Source organism: Phycodurus eques, chromosome 1 (assembly GCF_024500275.1).
Source record: "Phycodurus eques isolate BA_2022a chromosome 1, UOR_Pequ_1.1, whole genome shotgun sequence".
In the NCBI taxonomy this organism is placed as follows: domain Eukaryota; kingdom Metazoa; phylum Chordata; class Actinopteri; order Syngnathiformes; family Syngnathidae; genus Phycodurus; species Phycodurus eques.
In genome coordinates, this window is record NC_084525.1 from 50,012,627 (window position 1) to 50,024,721 (window position 12,095).

The 12,095-nt window shown below is 40.1% G+C and overlaps 1 protein-coding gene across 1 annotated transcript in view; it reads right to left on the reverse strand.

The window, feature by feature from the left end:
• Positions 1 to 1,314: 1,314 nt before the first annotated feature.
• opn7b (opsin 7, group member b) overlaps positions 1,315 to 12,095 on the reverse strand; it is a 55,181-nt gene continuing 44,400 nt past the window's right edge. Inside the window, exons 5-6 of the mRNA XM_061670227.1 lie at positions 7,368 to 7,702; positions 1,315 to 6,136 (exon numbers count right to left, since the gene is read on the reverse strand). Coding sequence (XP_061526211.1) covers positions 5,639 to 6,136; positions 7,368 to 7,702 — 833 coding nt within the window. The 3' untranslated portion in view covers positions 1,315 to 5,638. The remainder of the gene's footprint in view (positions 6,137 to 7,367; positions 7,703 to 12,095) is intronic.

Sequence of the window (12,095 nt, forward strand, 5' to 3'; positions counted from 1 at the left end):
CTGACTCAAATATTTTGCAATATTTTCCCCCAAATCATCACGTAAGCAGAATATTAGAAATGCAATACCTCTCAGCATGCATTTGTACACCATTGTGAACTACAAACAGCATAATAATCAAAAGCATATGGTTATTTTCATACCTTTCTGCAGTGTCAATCAAAACTGAGCACTTGTATCTACCGCTCTTGATGCACACTCTGTGGGTATCAGCAACTTTTACACTTTGTAGCACAGTGGAAAGTGATTGGTACTGTTCCCTTGAAGGAAGAAGGCAGATAATTGTTTGTGTTTGTGTGTAGAATTTGCACGATCTCCCTGTACTTGCTCAGGTTCTTAAATTATCTCCAGTATATGTGTAAACGGGATTGTCAAAGGTTGTTTGTCCGGATGTGTCGGCACAGTACGGACATAATTGACAGGCCATCTAACAGGGTCCTCACTGTAAATCTGCCAGGACAGAACCCCATCATTCCTAGCAGGATTATGGAAAATAGATTAAAGAAAATGAACAGATGAACCTATTTCACAATGCATTTACAGATATGAAACTGTGCGAGAAAAAAAAAGAAGAAAATAATAATTGAGTGCCATTATTCTGGCACAGAGGCAAATTGGAAAGGTAATTTGGATATTATAGGTCACGTCAGAGCAGCTACACTGAATCCAGAAAAAGGCAATGTAAGGAGAAATATAATCCAGAAACCCAAACAAAAAAAGTAGCATTAGTCCAATGTATGGAAAGACTAAGAGGACTGCGAGCTTCTATTTTCTCAAACTTGGCTGAACTTAATATATGCACCACACGCCGTACATCACTGCGGTGAAATTTCTTTACCGTGTCCATCCATCCATTTTGTATAACGCCTGGAGCCTATCCCAGCTGACTTTGGGCGCCATTCAATCACAGCTATATACTGTGTCCTTGATCACTATTGGCAGATTTAGTGGGTCAGGATTTTATGTCGTCAGATAAGACAGAAAATATGGCTTCTTGTTGCTAACTTCTTGCATACGTTTGTTTTGTTTGAAATGTATTTATGATCGTTTTGGCCTGTGCGACTAACAGGAAAATCAATGTTAATAATATGCAGTCGCGTAAAGGTATGATGGCGTCCCTTGTACGACGTTGGGCAACCTCCTGATTCCGCTGCAGTCTCATAATGTTGGCACTGTTACTTAAAAAGACGGCGTTACAACTTACCACTTTGCTTGTGTCAGGACAAATGATAGAAGTCGTGAGATTCGTGGTATTCTTTATGAAATTTATTTGTCATTCAGCTGCACCCGAGACAAATGCGAATTTGTCTTGGCCTTGGAGACCGTCGTGCTCATAAGTTTACATACCTGGGCAGAATTGGGAAATATGACACAAATATCACCCTGAACGGTGCCCATCTCATTGTTTTCCTTATCACTAAGTTTCATATAATGGTTGCGCTATTCCAAATTGCTGGACAATTTCATTTGAATCCCATGACAAATAATATAAATGTAGGGTATGTAAATTTATGAGCACAGCAGTATATCCGTCTGAAAATGTTCTTTTTCTTTTTTTTTTTTTAAAAACAAGAACCAAAAAGATGTATTTTTTTTTTACAGTGCAACTGAAACTTATTCACAACAATAATTTCAATAATCATAATGTCATGAACATTTTCTTTCAATGTACATTTGTTTCCCATATACAAACAATGTTCTTACAACACATCACATTCTGTCTTGTTTCTGCCATAAAAATTGAGCTTCCAGATATCCGTATATTTGTATTTACATATACACATATGATACATTGGAGTACTTTTACATTTTTTGGCATATTCACAACACAATACTTACATAAAGTTGAGTAATCTGTAAAATATTTTAGTTTTCTGTCTCAAATTGGCTCAACAAGCACCTTAGACTACTTTTTTGACAGAAGAATTTCGAAGGTAATGTATTGATTGTAGCATCGAATATTTTTGTTAATACCCTGCTTGTTTGTGCAACAGCAGACGACATTTTGATGCTGCGCCTGGATCATGCTTTTTTTAAAATTGTATTTATTTATTTATTTATTTTTGCACCCTTGACATTTCAGCACAATATTGACATTACAAAAAGCTCGGTTGATAAAGTAGCAGTCAGTCTTGACAACCGATACATTCAATGATAAATGTTAGAGGTAAAAACAATTAATCAGACTAACAGATGCGGCAATTATGTTTTAGACAAAATCTCCCATGGTGAAATTATCTTCGCATTATAACTGGTTAATTTAGGTGATTTGTAGCTGAGCAAAATCCATCATTGACTCACATAGCTGTCAATGAAGCTGAAGTCTGCTGAACTCCAGCTTCAAGTTAAAAAAAAAAAAAAAGTTAGTGCTTATGTTTTGTGGTTTTTATATCCATACAACCCAAGTCCTGCTATGAATGTTGTTAAAGTTTACAGTTTTCCCATGACATCACGCATCTCTGGACACGCCCGCCGCTGCCATGTTGGAGGTCGACAAATTAGGGCTGTGTATTTCCATGGCGTAACTCTGCCTCTGCAAGAGGTGGCAGGTTACACTGGATGGTCGTACTCTCGCAGACGCACGCAGCCGACGTATTTATAACAAAAGAGCCCAGTTTTGCTCCAGTGGTTACTGAGTGTTTGAATAGATACATTTAATGAAAAAATTGTGAATTACTGTGTGGCGTGTGGCTGCTACAGATGTGGGTTTGGGGGGGGGGGGATAAAGTCTAATTTCACCGTTTACTGCCGCCAATTTGGAATCAACATCTAAGGAGATTTGAACATAGCTGATATTAAATGTTTAAGGCTGTACAGAAAAAAACCCAAAGGAACTCAAATGAACACGAGTCAGTCTACTAGTCTTTCCATTTCAAGACTTTAGCTCCTCCTCCCTATCGCGACCTCCCACATGGCGGACAACCAAATACTGATCACATGATTGAAAAGCGAAGGTGACCGTGAGCTTTGGTTGAGTGATGAGTAGAAAATGGATCTTGAATTCCTCTCATCATTTGTGAACATTCCCTCCTTAACATCAAGAATCCTCATTTGTTTCACACAAAGTACGACCAAGTAGTGTTTTCAAAGATTCAACATGCAGCAGTGTGTGACCTTGCATCACATGCTGTCACAAGCCGCGCGATCTCGTGAGAATTTAGTAGGAATTCATACAAAAAAAAGCGAGGCACTTTTTCCTAAGATGAACAGAGTCGGGACAAAAACTCTATCTTAAGGTATTCCTAAACAGTCAAATGTGTACAAAAAAAACCTGTGCATTAATTTTCTATATGAAATCCTACTATATTCTACAGGGAGCATGCTCTTGTAAGGTGCACAGTAGAACAAATATGGACATATACATTTTGTATCATCTGACATTCTGGTAAGCCTTAACGTCACAGCATATCAAACATAGCTTTTTCTGTTTATATTTGCAAGTGTGAAGTCATTCACATGCATAGGTGTCAGCCAATGGCGTACCGTGATCTCACCGCACACAACAGAGCCTTGTGATAACGGATTCTTTCCTCTGATTTGTTTCATTTGATACAGCCACAGTTCCCCCCCGCTCAGTCAAACTAATTTGCTGTGTAGAATAAATACAGCACAAAACACAGAAAGTACAAGACGAGTGTTTCAAGTAAACACAATGAAGGGCGGCCAGTTGAAATGAGAAAATTTATGTCACAGTTTGTGTAGTTGTTATGGCAAAGGAGAATAAACAATTCATATGTTCAGGTGAAAAAAAAAAAGTGCTTTATAATAAATGTGCACTGGGTACACACCCAAGGAGGGAAGTACAGTACATGAAAAGCCAGAGAACAGTCAATAAAAGCAAACGATTCAATTCCAAGCAGAGAGAGAAAAATGTCAAGTGGTTCTGAAGTTCAAGTCAATACGCAGCGGAAACATCACAAAAGTGCAATCCGTCCTGAAAACAAGAAACAGGATTTGTGTTGGCAAGTCTTCTCCTCCATAGTTGATTTGTTTTTTTTGAGCTCCTGATGTTGAATTACCTTCTCTGGGCATTATATAGTCTTAAATGAATTAAATATAGTCTTAAATGAATTACATTCTGTTAAGAGTTGTAATTCTCATGTTTCTCGTGACTTCTTAAGCTAATCCTATCACTTAGCAAGAGTTCCACTCTTTCCTTTGAGCCAAGGGAGATAATTAAAGGAAGCAATCTGTTTGCATGCATAGAAGCAAAGGGAATATCTCTTTTTATATTATCTTGAAAAAAATACTTCTCGTAGTGCATGTGGCCTAAAGTCAGCTTTTAACTGTGGCCCTGATGTGGATAAGTGCTACAGAAAATCAAGGGGTGGTATATTTATTGTTCTTGTTTGTGCATCAGATCACAAAATCAAATGATAATGAAAGCAATACAGTATATTTCAAAGTTCTTTGGAACAGTTTATGATCTTATTATTATTATTATTTGTTTTTTTTTTATCTCTTACACAAAGTAAAACACAATTTCAAGGTAAACAAGGTTAATTTTGTCGATCTGGGAGAACGGATAGACGGCCAGCAAATCATGTTACTTTTCAATAGTTGGCAGAATACATTATTTTAAAATTCTTATTGTTCAAAGGCCTGAAAGTTGATGTATTAAAATAATAAATTAAATAAAAAATAAAAAAAACAACAAAGCTATGAAAAAAGACAAAAAAAATCATCCTTAAAACTCCACACAGCTGCATAGTTGCTGTTTTTGATTTGATTTCTTTCATGCCAAAATATGTTGTCATACCCCCCCCTTACGCTCGTCATACATGTCCAGCATGCTCAGAGCCGGCACTCTCTAATCAAAGCTCAACATAACATTTAAAAGAGTAATAATAATTAATAAATGCAAGTCACAATGGCTTAATTGCGACTGGAAGAAATATTAGTAATTATTACGTATTCTTTTTCTTTGTATTCATTTTTGTGATTCTTCCAAGAAAAACAAAACATTAATTCTGTCAGAATGTTACTATTAACTACTTTTTGTCAAAGTGCAATACATCTTTTGTACAATTCAAGATTTCTAGCTTATTATTATTATTATTATTAAAATGATGATCTTCAAGAAAATTTAAAATTTAACTGCTGAATCCGATTGTGGCGTTTTTAAGTCCTGAGTTTTTCCTGCCAAGTACATAAGGAATACCACATACAGTATGTTTTCCTGGAGACCTGCTGACAAATAAACAATTATGGGTGTTTGGTTCCCTCCCTCAAATGAGTTGATACCTTGAAAGAAAAATCCTCTTTTCACATCAAAACAAACCATGATGTCTTCCAATTTGAGGCATACATCAATAAATATATAAACGAAACAGCATCAAATACATTATTCATAATAAATATATTAAAGGTGGTTTATCGAGAACTCTTCTCTCTAAATCTCATCGTCATTTCACAAGTCCTCTTAAAGTTGATCTGTCATCCGATCGGATCGTTGCATGTTCACAGTACCTGATTTGACTTTTATCCGCTTGCATGTTGGTCGTTGCATGACTGGAACTGTGTATTATTATATTTGAGGCGTGAAATAAGTTCTTTAAACTTTGGCCTTTGGAGTCCTGACTTGCTCTTCTCATCCACTGTCTTTTCTTCCCACTTGCTTGCTAATTGCCAGTTTGATCTAGAGGAAGTCACTCTGCTGCTCATTGGAGAGTTGACTGACAGCCACTTCACTATGCTGCGACCCTCGGAGCATTGTGGCAGTCTGCTGAGGGCTGTAGTCGATACAGTTTTCCCTTGTAGCAGTAATCTCAGGGCAAGGGCAGTGTCTGCATGTGGCATGGTTTTCCAGTAGCCCGTTGGAAAAGCGCGTAGAGTTACACTCTTCTTTGTGGTGAGTTCGCCTGCACGTTCCCTTCTGGGTGGAGTTGTGCTGACACAAACACCCGCAGAGCGACCTTCTGCACAGGGCTACATCGCGACAGAGGAACTTGCGGAAGTTGGGCTTGAAAACCAGATAGACGATAGGGTTGTAAAGTGTAGAGGACTTGGCGAAGATAGCAGCCATTGCGAAAGCCATGGGCGGCACGTTCGAGGGGTTACCAAATGCCGCCCACATGGACACGATCGCATATGGACTCCATGCTGTCAGGAAACCGAAGCAAACTGCCACGGACAGCTAAAAACAAAACAAAAATCGTGCCAATATAAAGACTTCTAAACATTCACAAATCCATATTCACAAAAAGTTTGGAATGTTCCGCTTTTGGGTGAATTTTCGGGATGAGCTCACCTCTACATGTAAACTTAATTTGACTGTCTCTAAACTCGAAAACACATGCCCTGCTGTTAAAAACCATATAATGTTAATTAACAGATTTTTTTTTCAATACATTAGACATTTTTGAGGATAATGTGAAAATACTGAATTGTTGTTGTGATACAAAAAGAATACATGTAGTCGAGCATGAGACGTCTCCACTAAACAACAACTTGAGAAAACTATCTAAAGCAGTGACTAAAAATGTTTGCTATATAGCTTTAAGTGGCTAACATTAGGTTATGCTAGCTCGACTACTACATATTGCTAGCTTATAAATGGAAGGCAGAAAAATACCACTCTACAACAGACTGAGAGGTTTATTCTCAGGTAGGATTGGATTATGGCTCTGGTGGCTCAAACATGGAGAGATGTGGAGGCATAAGAACGTTTCTCAACTAAGTAACATCCATTTTTCAGTGGTATTTGATTGACAGTTGAGCTGGGCTTCTCGACAGCTTTTAAGAGCGAAGACAGCTATTTGAAGACTTTTTTTTTCATACTTTGTGATTTTTTTTTTTAAATCTTACAATTTAGCAGGTTTGTTAACACCACTGTTCTCTGTAGAGTGTCAAATTTATTAGATATATTTATTTTTGCCTTGAATCAATGTTTCGGTACTTTTTACACAACTTGCTGTTCTATTACAAGGAGCTGAAAATTCACAACAGATGTTGACTCCATTTATCGTCCGATACATTTCCTGGCTCAATTAGAATTGGTATTTAAACAGTCATCGTCATCATGCTGCTCACATTTGGAGACTTAAACGACATCTGAGAATTGATCAACAGTACTTTGCCATTGCGAGGCTTCAAACAGGAAGTGACCACTAAGTTTTGAGTGTCAGACTATCATAAGTAAGTTGCAACAGAGGTAGGTCCCGAGAGACTGGAAAAGTCACAGACAGGAAAAAAATTCCTCTTGTTAATTTTCAGCTACTTGCTGCAGGACAACAAGTTGTGCAAAAAGTACTGATTAAACAATTCGACGTCCTGAAATGTCATCCAAAAGCCAGATATACCAAACCTTTTGTGAGTAGTGTAAAAACATACAGTATATCGTAATGAATGTTGGAAATGTACAGTACCTTAACAATAAGCGCATGCGCATTGGTGATCTTGTTCTGAGGGGACATGTGCTGTTGCACTGCCTGGCGGGAACTGCGGACCGTCAACAAGATGAACGCGTACGACAGAAAGATGACAGTGCAGGGAACAATGTAGCAGAAGAAGAAAAGGCAGACGATGTAGCTCATAGCTGAAGAGTTGTGGCTGGGCGCATGCCAGTCTATGCAGCATGCCGTACCGTACGGCTCGGGCCCGTACTTTCCCCAGCCGGACAGGGGCCCCGCAGCAAACACCGCCGCGTAGCACCAGACCCCAGCGACCAGCAGGCAGGCGTGGCAGTAGGAGAACTTGTTGCCTGAGGGAAAACATAACGGAGAGTTTCATTGAAAAACAAGTCTCACGGTCAGGCGAACACACCAGAGCACCCTGTCTTGTCAGCTGTGCTTTCACAGATGGGGTGAACAGTATGTGCTTATGGGGACATGTATGACAGAACATGTATGACAGGATGTGGAGAGGACATCATCACGAATTCATCAGGCAAAGTTCAGCAAAGCTCAAAGAATTCCTTCTTAAAACATATCAAACGCTACAGTGGGAGTGGTAAGGGAAAGAAGAAAATGAATAAAAACAATACTCATCCCAACCACACTGGATCTACTAACATAATGTTTTAAGAAGAAAAACAAACGGAATAAATAAACAATAACTCAAAAATGAATCTTTGTTAATCAGATGATTCAACCCCTCAATGTATGCATCAGCAATTGCAGTGGTGCCTTCACATACGATTGTCCCGACAAAACTAAACTCGGGTCACAGTAGTTTAGCAGAAAGAAAAAGAAGGGAAAAAAAGAGGCTTACTGTCTAACTAAATGTAAAACCCGCGTATTTAAAACAATAATAGGACACGCTGGCCTGGGAAGGCCTCGGGATCTCCCCAGAAGAGCTGGATGAAGTGGCTGGGGAGAGGGAAGTCTGGGCGTAAAGCTACTGCCCCCGGCACCCGACCTCGGATGAGCGGTAGAAAATGGATGAATGGATGGATAACTTTGCTATAATGATATGTAGCGGGCAAGCCGTGAAAAGATGACACCCAGCACCCCAGTCTCCGGCGAGACTCGCTCTTCCCACCGAGATAGACGACCACGGAGTGGCGAGACGTAACTTCACATACAGACGCTAAATGAAGCAACAGCCATAATCAACAGAAGCAAGATACAGACATTTGCTTTGGCATGCCGATGCTAAGTGAAATACCAGCACCCGGAGGTTCGAAGCGGAGACCAAAGATACCGAGTTTGCCCTAGGACGCTAAGTTAATTAACTTCTACCGCCAGCCAGCCTGGAGGATTTCACCAACAAAGGCGCCTCCGCCCTGTTGGGTACCGTGCCACTTGGCCAGTAAAGCTGGGAGTTTGAACAGGCAACGGCGACACCCATAGGCGACGGAACGTCACTACAGACGCGGATTCATGAAACACAGTCTGTACCGGATTTGGCTGGGAGTTAATATTTTAAGAACTTTACATGAACGCCACGAGTGACTGTATTGTTGCAAACTTGAATGTCTGATGTCGAATCTGTTGTCAACTGAACCAGATGAGATGTTCCACTCCACACCACACAAATGCCACATTGAAAATAGTAGTGTTCTCAACAATCACATAACATTTGAAACATTCGTTACAGGTATTAAAGAGGATGAACGTGGGACAATGCAAAGCGGGAAAATGGTCTCGTTATCTTAAATCCAATCATTAATATTTTATTCCACTGGTTTTAAACCACAAAATAATACCAAAATGGGAAATTAACACTCAAAGGCGGTCCACCTTCCTTTTTGGTCCCGAAGGTGGGAAAGGAAGGTGGGAGGGGGTAAACCACCCCCTTCTGGCTCGCTTCGGAGCAACAAAAGGCCGGAACTATGCTCTCTGAAGCAGATCTCACCTGATCAACTTGCCGACGACTGGCCCAGGCAGGACGCCGACCTCACCACGAGGTGACGAGGACACATCGGAACATCCCCGAATGCAGAGCATCCTGCAAGCGCTCCGAGCTACCCTGTTTGGGGGCCTGAAGCGTGCACAACAACCTTTGCCAACGTTTGTCTGCACTTTGTTTTGTGTTTTTCCGTGCTCTTTCACTGTAGATTCCACGTTAGATCATTACATTTTTCATAAAATTCACAAACTGCATTGTTGTGTGTGTTTGGGTTCGAGGAAAGAAACCTGGATGTCTCAAACTCTTAACAAAGTTTCCTAAAGTGTAGCAACATTCAGATTACGAGACTGATAAAAAGGTTTCTTGTCACTTCTCCTAAATTTTATCCACATAAAAAGCGACGTGGTGCCCCTCTTAATAGCTAAAATAGCTTGATTTAAATAACGCTGTAATTTTAAATTATGCTAAACCGAAAGTAGCGCAAGTGTCGCTTCCAGCTCATTCTTTTCTCCTAAATTAATACAATTTTGATCTAACCCATAGACGCTACAGATAGATGTCAGCTAGCTTAATGCTATCATGGGAACGGAACAATTCATAGACTGGCTAACTGATAGCATCGGTGCCCAAGTGTCATAACCCTTTAAGCAATGCATTGGAACACAAACAGTGCAGCAAAAAATGTTTTATTTCTTTCCATTCTATTTTATCATGTCATTACTGTATGCACTGGTGGATCTGCGTGGTGGCAGCTGCCACCCCCACCAAATGCCTTGCCACCCCAGTTGCTACCTCCACTGTGGGCAATAAATATATCAATAATAAATTACTCAATTCAAAATTTAATTTGTAAGGGTCTCATACGGAGAGATAATGTACGCCATCACGCAGCATTTTTTCCCCCTCTCATACGCGTCACAGACTGTGTGACGAGTGAAAAGAGTGAGTGGAAACAAATGGTTTGATTGGCTCATCATGTTTACGTGACCATTATGAGCCAATCAAACCTTTTGTTTCCCAGAAGAGAAATTGCGGGGGAAGACAACGCGCGCAGCACATGGTTTGTTTCCAAGTTTGTAAGTTGACTTAGAAAAGAGACATTTTAAGAATGAATGGACTGACCAGTACGTGTCTATTCCTCCAGAAGCCGGATCAAAACCTCATATGTTTCAAGACTGTGGTTTTAATTAATAGAAAGCAGGAACTCAGAAGGCAAAACTCGCAAGATAACGGAACGGAGAGCCCAGTACAGCAGAACTACACGAATGACAATCCAACAAAGAGCAAATGAATGTTCTTCCAGATTTTGGGAAAACGTAAACAAGCATTTTGCAACATTTTGGTCATAAAGGAATGTGTCATTCTACCTGCCGTGATGTTACTTGACTACAAACAACACCGCTTCTTTTTGACTTAAAATGTGCATCCAACTCCACTCCATTTAGGAGCTGGAGTGCCCGTGCTGCTTTCAAATTGTTTGCCAAACGTTTTTGAGTTGCAGGGATGAAAATATAATTTGTACTGACGTGGACCTGATGTGTTTGTGCCTGTTTACTAGATGTTTAAGTTATTGGTGTTGTTTGCATTTAAATGTGAACTGTTTTAAGAGTTCAGATGTCGTTGTATTTCCGTGTTTTGGGGGAGACATTTATTCACATTCATGCAACTATAGTAGGATCAAAATTGTTTCATTTATGGTAGAGGCAGATATATTTTTTTTCATGGAAAACAAAATGTCGTATTTCCAAAACCACTAGTTGTAAAAAGAAAAAGGAAATGTGCCATTTTGATATTTGACTGGTTGGCTACGTAGCAGCACTGTGCCAGACTGGCTCGCACATACGGTTCATAGTTCAGAGGTCATGGGTTCAAATGTTTCTGTGTAAAGTGTGAGTGGGTTTTGTCCGGATACTGTATCACTAAGTGGAGAAAAAGAAACTCACCAGCTCTGATTATTTTATTTATTGTTACTTACTTGGTTCTTTATACACCTGCGTTGCCTTTAAGAGTGTTCCTGTGTTCCTGGCTTGACTTAAATGTTTGCACAAGGGTAAAGGAATCACTTTTAGTAAATGGTATTAGATAACTAAGTTTAATAAACAAGAATATGTGGCTTTACAAAGCCACACATTCATACACCAATGGGCGACTGCTGCCATGCAAGGCGCTGCCAGGCCGACTGGGAGCAAATTAGAGTTCAGTATTTTGCTCAAGGACACTTCGACATGCGGACAGTCGGAGCTGTGATTTGAACCAGCTACCCTTCGGTATGACATGTATGGCAGGTTGGATCCTTCGGAGAAAAGGATCTATACAGGCTGGCCAGACAGAGGGATAGAGATGGGAAGGATGTACAACAGGTTAGGGTGATGAAGGATAGAGATATGTTGACTGGTGCCAGCAGTCTGCTAGCTAGATGGAAAGAATACTTCGAGGAGTTGATGAATGAGGAAAATGAGAGAGAAGGGAGAGTAGAAGAGGCAAGTGTGGTGGACCAGGAAGTGGCAATGATTAGTAAGGGGGAAGTTAGAACGGCATTAAAGAGGATGAAAAATGGAAAGGCAGTTGGTCCTGATGACATTCCTGTGGAGGTATGGAATCATCTTGGAGAGGTGGCTGTGGAGTTTTTGACCAACTTGTTCAATAGAATTCTAGTGCGTGAGAAGATGCCTGAGGAATGGAGGAAAAGTGTGCTGGTGCCCATTTCTAAGAACATGGGTGATGTGCAGAGCTGTGTGAACTACAGAGGAATAAAGTTGATGAGCCACACAATGAAGTTATGGGAAAGAGTAGTGGAGGCTAGA